We start from the raw sequence: 19,896 nt of genomic DNA, 5'->3' as shown, positions 1-19,896 counted from the left end.
GGGGTGGACGTGCTGTCAGTGGATTGAACCAGGGCATGTGAAGCGTCTTGGGTAAACCATGGACAGTTCTGTGGGGCCTGGATGTGGAAAGGAAGCTGTGGTTTCGGTGCATTACACATGACAGCTAGAGACTGAGTGTGAACGAATGTGGCCTTTTGTTGTCTTTCATATCGCTACCTAGTGCGCGTGCTGGAGGGAGGGAGGGAGGGAGGGGGGGGTGTCAGATCGTGTGTTGTGGGGTGGCGATGGGAATGAACGGAGGCAGTGAGTGTGAACTATGTACATGTGTATATATGTATATGTCTCTGTATGTATACATATGTATACGTTAAAATGTATAGGTATGTATATATGCGCATGTGGACGTGTATGTATATACATGTGAATGTGGGTGGGTTGGGCCATTCTTTCGTCTGTTACTTTGCGCGACCTCGCTAACGCGGGAGACAGCGACAAAGTATAATAAATAAATAAATGAATAGATAAATAAATAAATAAATATATATATATATATATATATATATATATATATATATATATATATATATATATATATATATATTTATATTTTTTTTTTTTTTTTTTTTGCTTTGTCGCTGTCTCCCGCATTTGCGAGGTAGCGCAAGGAAACAGACGAAAGAAATGGCCCAACCCACCCCCATACACATGTATATACATACGTCCACACACGCAAATATACATACCTACACAGCTTTCCATGGTTTACCCCAGACGCTTCACATGCCTTGATTCAATCCACTGACAGCACGTCAACCCCGGTATACCACATCGCTCCAATTCACTCTATTCCTTGCCCTCCTTTCACCCTCCTGCATGTTCAGGCCCCGATCACACAAAATCTTTTTCACTCCATCTTTCCACCTCCAATTTGGTCTCCCTCTTCTCCTCGTTCCCTCCACCTCCGACACATATATCCTCTTGGTCAATCTTTCCTCACTCATTCTCTCCATGTGACCAAACCATTTCAAAACACCCTCTTCTGCTCTCTCAACCACGCTCTTTTTATTTCCACACATCTCTCTTACCCTTACGTTACTTACTCGATCAAACCACCTCACACCATACATTGTCCTCAAACATCTCATTTCCAGCACATCCATCCTCCTGCGCACAGCTCTATCCATAGTCCACGCCTCGCAACCATAGAACATTGTCGGAACCACTATTCCTTCAAACATACCCATTTTTGCTTTCCGAGATAACGTTCTCGACTTCCACACATTCTTCAAGGCTCCCAGAATTTTTGCCCCCTCCCCCACCCTATGATCCACTTCCGCTTCCATGGTTCCATCCGCTGCCAGATCCACTCCCAGATATCTAAAACACTTCACTTCCTCCAGTTTTTCTCCATCCAAACTCACCTCCCAATTGACTTGACCCTCAACCCTACTGTACCTAATAACCTTGCTCTTATTCACATTTACTCTTAACTTTCTTCTTTCACACACTTTACCAAACTCAGTCACCAGCTTCTGTATATATATATATATATATATATATATATATATATATATATATATATATATATATATATATATACATATATATATATATATATATATATATATATATATATATATATATATATATATATATATATATATATATATATATACATATATATATATATACCCTAGCCTTAGCCAGGTACTCATTTTTTCGACCAATCCCTCGGGGTGAATTAATAGCTAGGTTGACTGTAAGCCGACTGCTGTATCCAGGTATGGAATCTCTGCGCTCGACCCTGGGTGGCCAGGGAATGCGTCACGGTCAGGAGCGCTAACCGCTACACCACGATAGTCTATGAAGTCTAGAAGTCCATATATGTATTAATTTCTCTATTCATTATTCTATTATACGTGATCGCAGTTTCCGCGACAGCGAGGTAGCGCCAGGAAACAGAAGAAAGACTCATCCAATCGTAATCACACATATATACATACACTCACATACACGTGCATATACATGCTTAAACATATCAACATATACATATACATAGATGCATACACATACTTATACATATATACGCATGTATATTCATATTTGCTCGCCTTCATCCATTCCTGGCGCCACCCCGCCCCACAAAGAACAGCATCGCTACTTCCTGCATCAGTGAGGTAGCGGCAGGAAACAGACTAAAAAAGGCCACATCCGCTCACAAGCAGTCTTTAGCTGTCATGTATAATGCACCGAAACCACATCTCCCTTTCTATATCCAGGCCCCACAAAACTTTCCATGGTTTACCCCAGACGTTTCATATGCCCTAGTTCAGCTCATTGATAGCACGTCGAGCCCAGTATACTTCACTCTATTCTGTGCATGACTTCCATCCTCCTGCATGATGAAGCCACAATCGCTCAAAATCTTTCTCACTCCATCCTTCCACCTCCAATTTGGTCTCCCGCTTCTCCTTGTTCGCTCCACCTCTGACACATATACCCTCTTTGTCAACCTTTCTTTATTCATTCTCTCCCTATGTCCAAAATATTTCAACACACCCTCTTCTGTTCCCTCATCCGCACTCTTTAGTTACCATATATCTTTCTTACCCTTACATTATATACTCGATCAAACCACTTCATACCACACATTGTCCTTAAACCTTTCATTTTCATCACATCCACCCTCCTCCGTACAACCCTATCTATAGCCCATGCCTCGCAGCCATATAATACTGTTTGAACTACTATTCCTTCAAGCATACCCACTTTTGTTCTCCGAGGTTACGTTCTCTTCTTTCCACACATCCTCTATCTCTCCCAGATTCTTCGTCCCCTCCCCCACCCTATGACTCCCTTCTGCTTTCATGGTTCCACTCGCTGCTAAGTCCACTCCCAGATATCTAAAACATTTCACTTCCTCCAATTTTTCTCTATTCAGACTTACATCCCAACTAACTTGTTCCCAACCCTTGCTGTTATTCGCATTTATTCTCAACTTTCTCCTTTCACACACTTTTCCAAACTGTCACCATCTTCTGCAGTTTCTCACTCGAATCAGACAACAGTGCTGTATCATCGGTGAACAGACTGCATACTCGCCGATCTCTCCAAAACTCTTGCATTTACCTCCCTAACCACCTCATCCATAAACAAGTTAACCATGGAGACATCACACACCCCTGCCACAGACCAACCTTCACTGGGAACCAATCACTTTCCTCTCTTCCTACTTGTACACATGCCTTACACCTTTGATAAGAACCTTTCACTTCTTCTAGCAGCTTACCTCCCACACCATATATTTTTCGTATCTTCCACAAAACATCTCTATAAACCCTATCATATGCCTTCTCCAGATCCATAAATGCTGCATACAGATCCATCTGTTTGTCTAAGTAGTTCTCACACACATTCTTCAAAGTAAACACCTGATCCACATATCCTTTACTACTTCCAAAACCACACTGCTCCTCCGCAATTTGAAGCTCTGTGCATGCCTTCACTCTCTCAATCAATAGCTTCCTATACAATTTTTCAGGAATACTCAACAAACGTATGCCTCAAGTTTGAACACTCACCTTATCTCCTTTGCCTTTGTACAATGCATTATACATGCATTCCGCCAATCTTCAGGCACTTCACCATGATCCAAACATACATTAAATATCCTTACCAACCAATCAATAACATCTTACATCTGCCACTCTGTCATCAAACGCATTCAACAATCCTTGAAAATACTCTATCTCGTCTTCATTTTATCACTACCTATTATCACTTCCCCCTAGCCCCCTTCACCAAAATTCCCATTTGGTCTCTTGTCTTACTCACGTTATTCACCTCCTCCCAAAACATCTTTTATTCTCCCTAAAGTTTAATGATACTCTCCCCAAATCTCATTTGCCCTCTTTTTCAACCCTTGCAACTTCCTGCTACTTTCTCTTTTGCATCTCTTAGTCATTTCCACTCCTTCCTTGTATCGTGCAAACTCCTCTCTTTTCTCTTTCACTAACATCTTTACTTCTTCATCCCGCCACTCACTACCCTTTCAAATCTGCCTATTTCCCACTTTTCTCATACTACATGAATGTCATGCACATGCCATCATACATCTCATTCCTTACCCACTCCCCTCACTTTATTTGTTCTCACATTTTGCCTTTCTATACTCAGTCTATCATGGTATTTCTTCACACAAGTCTCCTTTCCAAGCTCACTTACTCTCACCACTCTCTTCTTCCCGATATTTTCTCTTCTTTTTTGAAAACCTCTACAAATCTTCACCTTCGCCTCCAAAAGACAGTGATCAGACATCCCACCAGCTGACCATCTCAGCACATTTACATGCTGAAGTCTTTCTTTTCCACGTCTATCAATCTATACGTAATCCGATAATGCCTGTTGACCATTTCTCTTACCCACATACGTATACTTATGTATATCACTCTTTTTAAACCAGGTATTCCCAATCATCAGTCTTCGTTCAGTATACAAATCTACGAGGTCTTCACCACTTCCATTCACAGCACTGAATACGCCATGTGCACCAATAACAATCTCAACTGCCACATTACTCACCTTCGCATTCAAATCACCCATCACTCATAAGTCTCGTGCACCAAAACTGCTAACACATTCAACTGCTCTCAAAACTTGCATCTCAAGATCTTTCTTCTCATGACCAGGTGCATAAGCACTAATAATCACCCATTTCTCGCCACTAACTTTCAGTTTTATGCTTATCAATGTAGAACTTATTTCCTTAGACTCTATCACATACTCCCACAACTCCTGTTTCAGAAGTAGTGTTACTCCTTCCGTATCTCTAATCCTCTCACCAACCCCTAACTTTACTACTAAGACATTCCCAAACTAATATTGTTTGAAGACAATATGTGGTGTGAGGTGGTTTGATCGAGTAAATAATGAAAGGGTAAGAGAGAGCAGAAGAGGGTGTTTTGAAATGGTTTGGTCACATGGAGAGAATGAGTGAGGAAAGGTTGACCAAGAGGATATATGTGTCAGAGGTGGAGGGAACGAGAAGTGGGAGACCAAATTGGAAGTGGAAGGATGGAGTGAAAAAGATTTTGAGTGATCGGAGCCTGAACATGCTGGAGGATGAAAGGCGTGCAAGGAATAGAGTGAATTGGAACGATGTGGTATACCGGGTTGGACGTGCTGTCAATAGATTGAACCAGGGCATGTGAAGCGTCTGGGGTAAACCGTGTAAAGTTCTGTGGGGCCTGGATGTGGAAAGGGAGCTGTGGTTTCGGTGCATTATACATGACAGCTAGAGACTGAGTGTGAATGAATGTGGCCTTTGTTGTCTTTTCTTAGCGCTATCTCGCGTCCGTGCGTGGGGGAAGGGGTGTCATTTTCATGTGTGGCGGGGTGGCGACGGGAATGAATAAAGGCAGCAAGTTTGAATTATGTGCATGTGTATATATGTATATGTCTGTGTATGTATATATATGTATACGCTAAAATGTATAGGTATGTATATGTGCGTGTGTGGACGTGTAGGTATATACATGTGTATGTGTGTGGGTTGGGCCATTCTTTCGTCTGTTTCCTTGCGCTACCTAGCTAACGCGGGAGACAGCGACAAAGTATGATATATATATATATATATATATATATATATATATATATATATATATATATATATATATGCTATCGAAGAGGACTAGGCAAGGGGCCAATACCATCACATAACAGGTTTTGTCCATGCGGTTGTTTGACCTAAGATCAATTAATACTTTATAGACATAGACTGGAAAAAGTCTGGACACTTGTTGTTTTGGTTGTTTTCAGTGGCATTCAATATAGAATTTTTCCGTTTTTCAAATCATCGCTCGTTGTGTGAATTTATCACACGATGTGGTGCATTTCAGCACATAGTGTGTGATACGCTATGTGACGTTTACTAACTGCTTCACTACTCACTCTGACTGGGCTCACCAGATGACGTTAGAATTCGCAGCATAGTATAATGAATTCACCACACAGTGTATACGAGGTTACAGTGTATCTATGCTGACCGCAGTGTGTATGGTATCAAACCAAAGTTTATATGGTTTCGCTACACGGTGTGTATAGGTTGATCACAGGTGTGTATAGGTTGATCCCAGGTATGTATAGGTTGATCACATGGTGAGTTTTGGTTGATCACAGGCAAGTATAGGTTGATCACATGGTGTGTATGACTTAATCACAGGTATGTATACGTTCATCACATTGTGTGCTTGGGATGATCACACGGTGCGTATGGGCTGAATACATGTATGGATGGGTTCATCACATGGTATATATGGATTGATCAGAGGTATGTATAGGCTGACCACACTGTATGTGGGTTTATCTTATGATGTGAATGGGTTGATCATATAGTGTGTATGGGTTTATCACATGGTGTGTATGGGTTAATGACAGTGTGAATGGGATGATCACATGGTGTTTATGGGTTGATCACAGGTATGTATGGGTCGACCACACGGTGTGAATGGGTGTGTACGGGTCCACCAGTGTGTATTTTTCAGCATACTCATAGTATGCTGAAAAATACACACTGAAATCAGAAAATTCTGCTGTTGTTGGTATGTACCGCTTAGAGTTGCCGTGAGTCACCAGAGATGAAAGCATTCGGGAAAGAAAAGACACAGTCATAAGTCCTCTTGGACAGGTACGGTATTTAATAATATATAATATCTTTTAAGTAATATTTGCATTGAATATAATGCGGATCACAGACAGGTTATCTCATATATATATATATATATATATATATATATATATATATATATATATATATATATATATATATATATAAATATATATATATTTTTTTTTTTTTTCATACTATTCGCTATTTCCCGCGATAGCGAGGTAGCGTTAAGAACAGAGAACTGGGCCTTTGAGGGAATATCCTCACCTGGCCCTCTTCTCTGTTCCTTCTTTTGGAAAAAAAAAAGAAGAAAAAAAAAAAAAAAAAACGAGAGGGGAGGATTTCCAGCCCCCCGCTCCCTTCCCTTTTAGTCGCCTTCTACGACACGCAGGGAATACGTGGGAAGTATTCTTTCTCCCCTATCCCCAGGGAAATATATATATATATATATATATATATATATATATATATATATATATATATATATATATATATATATATATATATATATATATATATATAACAAAATTGATATGTAACTTAGTTTAATTACGTATACAACATAGTTTTCTTACTAGAAATGTTGCGCGTAATCAGAAGGGACCCCATGATGGCCCATGTGGTTGAGGGACTCCATGATGGCCCTTGTGGGTGAGGGACCCCATGATGGCCCTTGTGGGTGAGGGACCCCATGATGGCCCTTGTGGATGATGGGTCCCCTGATGGACCTTATGGTTGAGGGACCCCATGATGGCCCTTGTGGATCATGGGTCCCCTGATGGATCTTGTGTATGAGGGACCCTGATGGACCTTGTGGGTGAGGGGCCCCCTGATGGACCTTATGATTGAGGGGCCCACTGATCGACCTTGTGGACGAGGGACCCCATGATGGACCTTGTGGATGATGGGTCCCCTGATGGACCTTATGGTTGAGGGACCACATGATGGACCTTGTGGATGAGGGACCCACTGATGGACCTTGTGGATGAGGGACCCACTGATGGACCTTGGGGTTGAAGGACCCACTGATGGACCTTGGGGTTGAAGGACCCACTGAGGGACCTTGTGGATGAGGGACCCACTGATAGACCTTGTGGATGAGGGACCCACTGATGGACCTCGTGGATGAGGGACCCACTGATGGGCCTTGAGGTTGAGGGACCCACTGAGGGACCTTGTGGATGAGGGACCCAACTGATAGACCTTGTGGATGATGGGTCCCCTGATGGACCTTATGGTTGAGGGACCACATGATGGCCCTTGTGGATGAGGGGTCTCCTAATGGACCTTATGATTGAGGGACCCACTGATAGACCTTGTGGATGAGGGACCCACTGATGGACCTTGAGGTTGAGGGACCCACTGATGGACCTTGGGGTTGAAGGACCCACTGAGGGACCTTGTGGATGAGGGACCCACTGATAGACCTTGTGGATGAGGGACCCACTGATGGACCTCGTGGATGAGGGACCCACTGATGGGCCTTGAGGTTGAGGGACCCACTGAGGGACCTTGTGGATGAGGGACCCACTGATAGACCTTGTGGATGAGGGACCCACTGATAGACCTTGTGGATGAGGGACCCACTCATGGACCTTGTGGATGAGCGACCCACTGATGGACCTTGAGGTTGAGGGACCCACTGATGGACCTTGTGGATGAGGGACCCACTGATGGACCTTGTGGATGAGGGACCCACTGATGGACCTTGTGGATGAGGGACCCACTGATGGACCTTGAGGTTGAGGGACCCACTGATGGACCTTGAGGTTGAGGGACCCACTGATGGACCTTGTGGATAAGGGACCCATTGATGGACCTTGAGGTTGAGGGACCCACTGATGGACCTTGAGGTTGAGGGACCCACTGATGGACCTTGAGGTTGAGGGACCCACTGATGGACCTTGTGGATGAGGGACCCACTGATGGACCTTGTGGATGAGGGACCCCTGACGGACCTTGAGGTTAAGGGATCCTGGCTGTAGACTTAGTGGTTGAAGGATCCACCTGATGGAGCCAGCGGCTGGGAAGGCCCATCCCTAACTCTGGACCTAGTGTACATGGGAATACATGGAAAAACGTGATTAGAATTAAATAAAAAATATTCTGATGTAATCTAGTCAGTTGGATTATCCGAGGAAAAAACACTCTAGCGTAATTAGAAAACATTCTGATGTGGTTTAGGCTGATGGATAACCCAGTGAGGAGGCTGAATTCGGCAAGGAATAGAGGAAATCTGAACTGCGTGCACGTTCCAGTGTTTATCTTGTGGAGAGTTAGTTGCTTAGTATCACCGAAGTACTTGTAAAGCTGCGAGTTAAAGGTATTGGAAGTCTTTACCATGATCTCTGGTGGTACTGTTGTTTCTTCTAAGGTTCTGTAACTCTACTGCTGGAGAAAATACCTTCCCGTGTTAACATTACATCCCACATTCGCCTTAACTTGATCCCGTTATGTCTGGTCGTTGCATGTCAATGTAAACTGAAGCAATTGTTGTAGGAATTATTGAGTGTTGGAAAAACTTTCTTCAGATCCCCATGTCTCTTCCTGCACTTCTGATGACGGTTTCCCAAACATTTCAAATGCCTGTTCAATATATTCATCACCAATATGCATCACTTATATTTATCGTCCACTTAAGTTCATTTACCATGTATCTGCCTGCTGTAAAAATCTAGTATACCCAATTATTCTCTCGTAGCCACCCAACATGACACGGGGAACACCTCACTCTAGGCTTAGCATCTTGGACGAAAAGAAAAATACAGAGAACGGGAGAAAGAATGAAGGAGGGATCAACATGACCTCCCCAGGTGTTTGTAAACCTAACTGCTAAATGTGGGAAGTTTGTAGGAACAATGAGAGAGAAAAGAAGGAAGGGAATTCTACAGCTTTGATATTCGAGGGATGCATCATAATGGTCAGTCTTCGTGTGGCTAGTCTCCTCAACGAAACAGTGGGAAGCAGCAGCCTGTCACGCGTCGCGAGGTCTAAGGCTTGGTGGCTGCTGGGGCACAGGCAGAGAGCTCGTGGCTTAAACAGAGAAGGTATCAACAACATGGCGGGTAGAAAGGGATGGGTGATGAGAGGTGGTATGATAGCTGGCTGTGATACAGGTCAAGGAAGAGCCACTCCAGACGTATGAGCAGTACTCTGGGTATCTGGATGTATAAACCACACTTTGCATACGATGCAACAGCTCACAAGAACAATAATTCTAGTATCTACACAACATCTTTGCCGTTAGAGAGCACATCTCGAATGCTTATTATGAAGAAGTAACGAAGGATATGTTATGCCAAGCATGTTATGTTAGTAGCAGGTTGAATTTTGTTGTTGTGATACTGAAAAGTTGGGAACGAGTGATAATTAGAATGAGTTATGGCCAGGAATTTTACCTTTGCACCAATGATTTTAATCAGGTTCCTGCTTCCTCAGTCCCAGATGTAGTAAGGTCCGCAGAGGAATCATGGTTCAGTGCAAGAAAAAGAACAAGTATTGGGGAAAGAGAGGGGAGGAAATGTGAGTTGAAATATACAAAGTGGAGTCATGTGGTTAAGAGTAACGAAAGATTATTGATGGAGAGAAGAAAGATGGCAGGCGGTGTTGCAGTACCCTGAGGGACAATACTGTTGACTGGATGGAGAAGCTGCCCCGTCAACGGTAACCGCGACAGAGCAACAGGAAAGGAAGCTCTGCCGTAACGAACAGAGGAAGTGAGGGAAGCTGAAGGAATGTAACCCAGAATGTACAATCATGTGCTACCAACTGCCTAGATGTTTTGGAGATGTCAAATGTCACAACAAAGATTCACCCAAATTCGTGGGACAGAAGGACCAGAGGAGAATGACAGAGGGGAAATAACCTGGAGACATTGCACTACGAAAGCCACTCTTCCTTTATTTGGGCTATAGTTCCTAATAGCATGTCATTGGTAAATTTTCAAATCATGCTCGAGAGTCCTTGTCTCCAGATGTATATGAATAATGAAAAGTATAGGTCCCAGGACTGAGCCTTGTGGTACCCCACTTGTCACGCCGAGCCAGTCGGATGCTTCCCTGTTTGATAACACTCATTGTTTTACACTTACGAGCCAACGTGTCATCCATGCGCCAAACTTCATTACCTATGCCGTGTGGTTTGAGTCTATCTAGCCAACTCTATCGTGTGGCATTTTATCAAAAGCTTTTTGAAAGACTTCCTTTATAATAACAGAAGATACTTTCGAGATCCAGTTGTTAAATAAGTCAAGAACTCCAGTCAATTTGTTAAAAAGGATCTTTTATTGCATAACCCGTGTTTATATTCAGATGTCAGTTTATCATGTAAGGACTGAACATCCTATCCCTGATAATTGTTTGTATTTTACCTAAAACTGAGGAGTAAGTGGTCGATACTTTAAGGCCCATTAAGGGTGTTACGAAAAAGGGAAGATTTTAGGAGAATGTTCAAGAAAAATAGATGGACGGCTGATGGGAAGGTAAGAGTGAGATCAGGCACCAACAAGAGGGGGAATCAAACACCACATTCCACCCACTATGCCAGACAGGCTCCAGATGACCTTAGGGACCAGCCATCAGTGTACCTCATACACATCCTCAAACCTCATCAGTTAAAAAATGATCCTAAGGTCATCCGAGACATCCTAATCTGATCTATCCTAAGATAAGGTAAGATAACCCATCCAGGGAAAGGTTAATCTAGTTTTCCTATCATAGGATAACCTGACCCACCCTACCTTATAGAAAGCAAACAATCCTCCGTTCAGAAAGGCTCATCTAGCCTCTTCTTGAATGGGTGACTCTAACCTATCCGTGGAGATTGTATGATAATCTACGATTCAAGCCTGTGCAAAATATACATAATCACGGACGCTCTCGACATTTCGCCATGGAGGCTTCAGCCATATGACAGAAATGTACATTGGCTTCATGAAGCTACATCTGTTCATTAATGTACATAATACTGCACATTGTACTGGCCTCTTATCATGATGTTATCTTGTATATTTCAATTGGACCGTCTATCACTGCTCATCATGTGATGAATTACTCTGCAGTAATATTATCTAATACTGTGGAATTCTTATCTATCTCTTGCTATATTTATCACAGATATAGATTAATTCCCTCTGTAGTCTCACAGAACTGTACATTCTTATCTGACGAATGATGACACAGACACCGAGGTCCGGTGTCTCCCTGCCACATAAAGTCCCTCACTAGTACATGACTCACATAGTTTCCCAATAGTACTTGACCCATAGAGATCTTCACTAGTATTTTGCTCACACCGTCCCTCACTGGTACTAAGCTCATATATATCCACATTGGTACTTGGCCCACACAGACCCTCACTAGTCCTTAGCCCACTTTGACCTTTACTGGCACATGGACCACACTGTCCCTCACTAGTACTTGGTGCTACAGTGTTTTAAGCCGTACTAGGAAGTGGGTACTTGGTGCCACTGAGTCCTTCACTAGTACTGAGAACCGATCACTTGGTGGCACAGGGTCCCGCCCTGCTACGGCAGGTTGGTGGACATCATAAGCGAGTGTGTTCTGCCTCAGGATGGTTTTCCCAATTAGGTCTGACCTCTTCGCTCTCCGGCTGGGCGGGAGGAAGCCAGGGTGAGAGGGGCCTCTCTGTTGGATGGCATCTTTCTGAGAACGTCTGTTGTGTTTCATGTATACCATCTTTGACGTCAGTGTAGCACGTAGAGTTACCTACCTCGGTCTGTGGTTGGTCTTGGCTTGCGAGACCATTCGCCTGCTGTAGTTTGCACGAGGAGTTGACATAGCCCAGCTGCACGAAGATGTCGCTTATGACATAATGAGATTTGTCGGACGTTTCTTTAATACGTGCAGGAACTGAGCGGCTGATACGGCGATGTGGCCGAGGACCGAGTGTGCCCGGCTGCCACCACGGCGGCTGACTGAAGATGGCTGCCACCTCTCCTAAGAGGTGGTTGGGTGCCTTCAGCTCATCATCCACGCTGTCAGGGGTGTCAGTGAGGGAAGTAACCTGGCTGGACCTCCTTCTGAGAAGCACATTCAACTTGTTCTTTAATCTTTCGTAACGCTTCGTGTCATCCTCCCTCTGGTGGTGGTCCCGGGAGTGTGGTTCCTTCTGATGCCCTGCTGAGGTCTCTTCATCGTTGGGAATGTAGCCCTGGTTGAGGTAGCCATTCTCCAGGTCTCGCGAGATGACCTCGGTGGAGTGAGAACCTTCAGACTTCTTGTCGGATTCGAAGTCAGACTCAGAAGCAGCTTCGACCTCCTCCACGATGTGTCGCACCTCGTCCTCCACGTCCCCGGCTGCCAGGGCCTCGTGCTCCAGCATCAAAGACTCCACCATGTCCAGGAACATGTTGATGTTGCTGAGTGACTGCAGCTGCTGCAACGCATCAACCTGCAACACACACCCATGCCGGAAACTCAACATCGGTGCTATGTATGTGACATGACTAGATCATTGTAAAGTAACATTAGACATGACTACATGGGTATCAAATTTCTGCCAAGGAAAGTAATCTAACACACAAATATGGAATGACTGGACTAAATACTTGTAACTGTATCCTGTGAAGACAACAGAGAGTGATCGTGTACAGACCTTACGGAGGCAGGTGAGGTCCGGCGCCGAGGCTGAGCGGGGGATATGTGGATGTCTGGAGGTTGTAGGTGTATGGTGGATGAAGTGGACGACGTCTGGGGATGAGGGCCTGGCCACCTGGATGCTGGGCTCGTTGCCACTACGCTTCTTCACCTTCCGGACGACTTTCTGCGCAATGCTGTCCTCTCTCTTGTCCTCTAGATACATTGGCTGGCGCTGCATCACAGCCAACGTGTTCACCATCTGCAGGGTGACGCTCGCATTTATGACAACCGCCTCATGTTTGTGGATGGTCATTAGATAAACAAGTCATAACATTAATCAGCATTGTTACCATCACTTTCCGTGGATGTTATACAGAGAAGCAGATATGGAGGAAAGGAAGATGTGATGTGAGTCATGACGGAGAGGCATAGCAAGGTGGAATGAAGACGTCCAGGACTAGTCCATGCCTAGAGTGTGACAATCATATAAATCTCAAGGTGCATTTACATGTGATACGTCTGCAAGTGTGGCCTCAACCAGTCACCTTGGCCGACACTAACTTTCGCTAGCCTTTAGAGACAGACAGACAGACAGACAAAACTAGACACATAAGAGATGAAATGGAGGACAAAGGAAAAGACAGACAGAGCGAGGCATCATCAACCCACCGTCCTTATCCGCTTCAGGTCTCTGTTGACGTTGGTGCTGAGCCTGGAGGCGTGTCGCTTCAGCAGAGAGGCCAACTTCCTCTCCAGGTTGTGTACCTGCAGGAACAACACCAGTCACAGCGAGAGAGACAGATGTACAGCGATACAGGTGTGTACGGTCAATGCTACATACAGTGTGTGTGTGTGTGTGGGTGTGTGTGTGTCACTTGTTCATATATTCCAGGTGTGCGGTTTTACACAGATATGTGATGCATGATAGTTAAACCGAATGTGCATATATTCTATTCAGTTCTATATTTCTATTTTCAGAGAGTGATTATACAGTAGGGGAGGAGGATATCCAGTCTCCCCCCTCCCCCTCACCAACAAACCTCACCCTATCCCTTCGTATTCGACTAGTAAGGTACGCAGGAGATGATTACCAGAGATAATAACCCATTATGATTTGACCACGAGGGATAACCAATTATAATTTGACCACGAGGGGGGGGGGGGTTACCTTTTTCGACTTGAGCGCCTGCTGGACGAAGGTGATGATCATGACGATGTAACCCAGGCCGAAGATGATCCATATGACCATGACTATCTTGTACAGCCACAGTAAGACGTGGTCATGTTCCTGAAGCCCTGCAAAGGCCAGTCAAACGAGGTCAAAAATGGTTAAGGAGAGGATGAGCCCAGAAAATGCACAGGTTCTGACACATTAAGACATGTCCGCAACGTGTGTTGACCACGTCTGGACGCTAAGAGATGTTTGGGCACTTATATACCGTTGAAACATGTCAGGAAACATATATATAGAATCGACTTTTAGCATTTCCTTACATAGGATTATATGGTCAATGTGGTGTTACAGAACTCCGCTTTCTTGTAATTATACAGCGGGTGAAAACTTACCTTAATCAATGAACAGGAAACCATACACGCTACAGGGACAGCTATACATAGTGAGGGACAGCTACACACAGTGCGGGCTACACACAGTGAGGGACATCTACACACGGTGAGGGACAGCTACACACAGTGAGGGACAGCTACACACAGTGAGGTACAGCTACACACAGTGAGGGACAGCTACACACAGTGAAGGACAGCTACACACAGTGAGGGACACTTACACACAGTGAGGGACAGCTACACACGGTGAAGGACAGCTACACACAGTGAGGGACAGCTACACACGGTGAGGGACAGCTACACACAGTGAGGGACAGTTACACACAGTGAGGGACAGCTACACACGGTGAAGGACAGCTACACACAGTGAGGGACAGCTACACACAGTGAGGGACAGCTACACACGGTGAAGGACAGCTACACACAGTGAGGGACAGCTACACACGGTGAGGGACAGCTACACACAGTGAGGGACAGTTACACACAGTGAGGGACAGCTACACACGGTGAAGGACAGCTACACACAGTGAGGGACAGCTACACACAGTTAAGGACAGCTACACACAGTGAGGGACAGCTACACACAGTGAGGGACAGCTACACACGGTGAAGGACAGCTACACACAGTGAGGGACAGCTACACACAGTGAGGGACAGCTACACACGGTGAAGGACAGCTACACACAATGAGGGACAGCTAGACACAGTGAGGGACAGCTACACACAGAGGGACAGCTACACACAGTGAGGGACAGCTACACACAGTGAGGGAAGTTACACACAGTGAGGGACAGCTACACACAGTGAGGGACAGCTACACACGGTGAGGGACAGCTACACACAGTGAGGGACAGTTACACACAGTGAGGGACAGCTACACACGGTGAGAGACAGCTACACACGGTGAAGGACAGCTACACACAGTGAGGGACAGCTAGACACAGTGAGGGACAGCTACACACAGAGGGACAGCTACACAAGGTGAGGGACAGCTACACACAGTGAGGGACAGCTACACACAGTGAGGGAAGTTACACACAGTGAGGGACAGCTATACACAGTGAGGGATAACTACACACAGTGAGGGACAACTACACACAGTGAGGGAAGTTACACACAGTGAGGGACAGCTACACACGGTGAAGGACAGCTAGACACGGTGAAGGACAGCTAGACACAGTGAGGGACAGCTAGACACAGTAAGGGACAGCTACACACAGAGGGACAGCTACACAAGGTGAGGGTCAGCTACACACAGTGAGGGAAGTTACAAACAGTGAGGGAAGTTACACACAGTGAGGGACAGCTACACACAGTGAGAGACAGCTACACACAGTGAGGGAAGTTACACACAGTGAGGGACAGCTACGCACGGTAAGGGACAGCTACACACAGTGAGGGACAGCTACACACGGTGAGGGACAGCTACACACAGTGAGGGACAGCTACACACAGTGAAGGACAGCTACATACAGTAAGGGACATTTAAACACGGTGAGGGACAGCTACACACAGTGAGGGACAGCTACACAAGGTGAGAGACAGCTACACACAGTGAGGGACAGCTACACACAGTGAGGGACAACTACACACAGTGAGGGACAGCTACACACGGTGAGGGACAGCTACACACAGTGAGGGACAGCTACACACAGTGAGGGACAGCTACAAACAGTAAGGGACAGCTACAAACAGTGAGGGACCGCTACAAACAGTAAGGGACAGCTACACAAGGTGAGGGACAGCTACACACGGTGAGGGACAGCTACACACAGTGAGGGACAGCTACACAAGGTGAGGGGACAGCTACACACAGTGAGGGACAACTACATACAGTGAGGGACAGCTACACACGGTGAGGGACAGCTACACACAGTGAGGGACAGCTACAAACAGTAAGGGACAGCTACACACAGTGAGGGACCGCTACAAACAGTAAGGGACAGCTACAAACAGTGAGGGACCGCTACAAACAGTAAGGGACAGGTACATACAGTGAGGGACAGCTACACACGGTGAGGGACAGCTACACACGTTGAGGGACAGCTACACACAGAGAGACAGCTACACACGGTGAGGGACAGCTACACACAGTAAGGGACAGCTACATACAGTGAGGGACAGCAACACACAGTGAGGGACAACTACACACAGTGAGGGGCAGCTACACACGGTGAGGGACAGCTACACACGGTGAGGGACAGCTACACACAGTGAGGGACAGCTACACACAGTGACAGACAGCTACACACGGTGAAGGACAACCACATACAGTGAGGGATGGCTACACACAGTTAGGGACAGCAACACACGCTGAGAGACAGCTACACACGGTGAGGGACAGCTACACACGGTGAGGGACAGCTACACACAGTGAGAGACAGCTACACACGGTGAGGGACAGCTACACACGGTGAGGGACAGCTACACACAGTGAGAGAGAGCCACACACGGTGAGGGACACCTACACACGGTGAGGGACAGCTACACACAGTGAGAGACAGCTACACACAGTGAGGGACAGCTACACACAGTGAGGGCCAGCTACACACAGTAGGGACAGCTACACACAGTGAGAGCCAGCTACACACAGTAGGGACAGCTACACACAGTGAGGGCCAGCTACACACAGTGAGAGCCAGCTACACACAGTAGGGACAGCTACACACAGTGAGGGCCAGCTACACTAACCTTGACAACACTCCTGGTCAGCATGGAATTAGAATATCAATGTTAATTAAGTCAGGCATTACAGCGGCGGACGCAACAGAATATTAACAACTGTTATGAGACTACAGCTTGTACTGGCTCATGCATGTTACCCAACTAGGCCCTGGTCTGGCTATACAGCCTGCTGTCTGATAATGCCGGCAGCCGGCAAGTTATGCAACCTGGGCGTGTGTATGTGTGCAGAGGTCTGGGTTGTGGTCTATGAGACCAAATGTCTGCTTGCTGGTCTTGTGGCCCGGACCTACATCAATCTACACGACAAATTATGCAAGTGTTGCCGCGTCCTGGACACAGTCATCAAGTGATGCAGAGTCCACAGTTTCTTGATCCAAGTGTTGAGGTCCTTGAGAAATGCCTCAGATGTAGCAGGGATATGGATGTGTCTCAGGCCATCTGACAAGTGTTCTGGCTATTTTCATTAGTCCTCTAAGAGTATTGTTAATGTTGCAGAATTCATGAGAAGTGTTCTAAGTGTTGCAGAACTTGTGCTTCTCATGTCATTGAACTTATCAGTATTTATTCAGTGTGTGGGTGGCGACCTGGGGTCGTGAAGGGATCTAAGTCTCATCCAGTCTTACATCATAACTCATGTGAATCAAACACTTCCATTCACATCAAGGGCTTCTCGACCTGGCCAGCAGACAGAGGCAGGATCAAGATGCTTCCTCTGGGTGTTCCCCACCTCCTGTTAGTATAGAGAAAATGATCACAATTGCTTTATGTCACTCCTTACGTAACTTAGAAATTCCACAGAGCCCTGATGTGCAAGATCACTGATCAGAGGTTTTTGAGGACAGTGTCTCCCTAAACCATCTTACTCTAGGCCAGAAAATGTTTACAATGGTGTGTTTTCGTCCAGTAACTCTGTAAACCAGAACTTTACCTCCTTGGAAGCATGCGTTGGTACATCCCATCCACAAGAAGGGTGACCATTCTAAACCCTCTAACTATCGTCCTGTTACTTTAAACTTTAGCGTCTCTAAAATCTTTTAATCCCTATTCAGCGGCCATATCCTCAGGCATCTTGAATCACTGTGTTCTCTCTGATCGTCAGTAGGACTTCCGTAGGGCGAGATCCACAAGTGGTATTCTTTCCAATCTTACTAATGTCTGGTCAGCATCCATGAAAGATTTTGGGAATGCTATGTAGTTACCTTTGCTATATCCAAGGTTTTTGACTGGTTGTGGCATCACCGTCTTATCTCTCAGCTTCCCTCTTCTGGCTTCCCTCCCTCACTTTGATCCCTTATATGTGACTGCCTCTGAGACCGCGGTTGTTGATGGATCAGCTTCTCCCCATGTCTCCATGAACAGCGGTGCCTCTCAGGGTTCTGTCCTGTCTCCTATTTATTTTTTTCGGCTTTTTATCAAAGATTTTGTATCTATTACAAATAATTCATTGCACTCATATTCTGATGACTTAACAAAACATTCCTTCACATTCTTCAAATCTGCTCCTACTTCTCACACTCGATCTGCATCTCTTCTCGACACAACTTCCTCAATAAACTCAGACTTGGGTAAGTTATCTCAGTAGGTTAGAGGAAATCTGGTTAAGTTAAAAAATGCGTTCAAGACCCAGTGTCTACCCTTCTCTCTTTGGAAAATTCCTTGCAGCTTTCCTCTCATCTTTGATAGATCCGTAATTCCATCTTTTGACTCAGGGAACATACTTGTTGTAACGGCAACCTCCACCCTATCTTGGAAACTTTACATCGTAGAGATAGTTAGTCTGCCTCTAGGAAACTGGGAGCTTTCTTTAGATTGATTCGACCTTGCATGGAGTATTGCTCTCACACCTGGGGCAGTTCTAGTTTTGCATCCTATATTGACACAGTTGAGTCGAAAGCGGTCCGACTTATCACCTCTCCTAGATTACCTCAAAACCTGACCCCCTTGCCCGACACCGCAATGTTGGTTGACTTTCCCTCTTTCATAGATATCATTTTGGTTTTTGCTCCAGAGAGCTGGCTGCCTGTGTACCCCCAGCACTAGCTAGACCACGCAATAATCAGCAAGCTGCTGCGTCACATGATTTATGTATGGCCATCCGCAACTCAAGGATGGGCTGTTTTGATAACTTTCTCTCCCTACACTTCGAAGCTTTGGATGTCTTTACCTTCTCATATTTCCTAATAAGTATGTCCTGGCAATTTTAAAGACAGAAGTCTCAATTCCTCCGAAATCTGTAAATACTTTTCCTCGTTTTTTTCTTTTTCCCTTTCATTACCCTCTCTATACTCTGAGTGAAGTCCGGCCTTGAATGGGGCATAAAAAAAGCTAACCTATAACTGATGGGCATTGTGTTTCAGACTAGTCCTTCGTTAACACACCTGAAACACTTTCCTCCACAATCTACTGTGGACAAATCCC

The 19,896-nt window shown here is 45.3% G+C and overlaps 1 protein-coding gene across 3 annotated transcripts in view; it reads right to left on the bottom strand.

Annotated features, from left to right (window-relative positions):
- Positions 1–4,235: 4,235 nt before the first annotated feature.
- Positions 4,236–19,896, bottom strand: part of LOC139751374 (open rectifier potassium channel protein 1-like) — a 164,538-nt gene continuing 148,877 nt past the window's right edge. For 2 of the 3 annotated variants that reach the window (XM_071666741.1, XM_071666743.1), the window contains 4 exons: positions 14,396–14,523; positions 13,897–13,992; positions 13,244–13,486; positions 10,894–13,039 (listed from right to left, as the gene is read on the bottom strand). In XM_071666741.1, the coding sequence (XP_071522842.1) occupies positions 12,173–13,039; positions 13,244–13,486; positions 13,897–13,992; positions 14,396–14,523 (1,334 nt within the window). In that variant the 3' untranslated portion in view covers positions 10,894–12,172. Of the gene's footprint in view, positions 8,680–10,893; positions 13,040–13,243; positions 13,487–13,896; positions 13,993–14,395; positions 14,524–19,896 lie in introns of those variants that run through there. The other variant, XM_071666742.1, reaches the window with a different exon arrangement.

The sequence above is a fragment of the Panulirus ornatus genome, chromosome 11 (genome assembly GCF_036320965.1).
Source record: "Panulirus ornatus isolate Po-2019 chromosome 11, ASM3632096v1, whole genome shotgun sequence".
Lineage (NCBI taxonomy): Eukaryota > Metazoa > Arthropoda > Malacostraca > Decapoda > Palinuridae > Panulirus > Panulirus ornatus.
The sequence above is the reverse complement of the archived record's forward strand: the minus strand, read 5'-3'. Positions and strand labels throughout refer to the sequence as shown.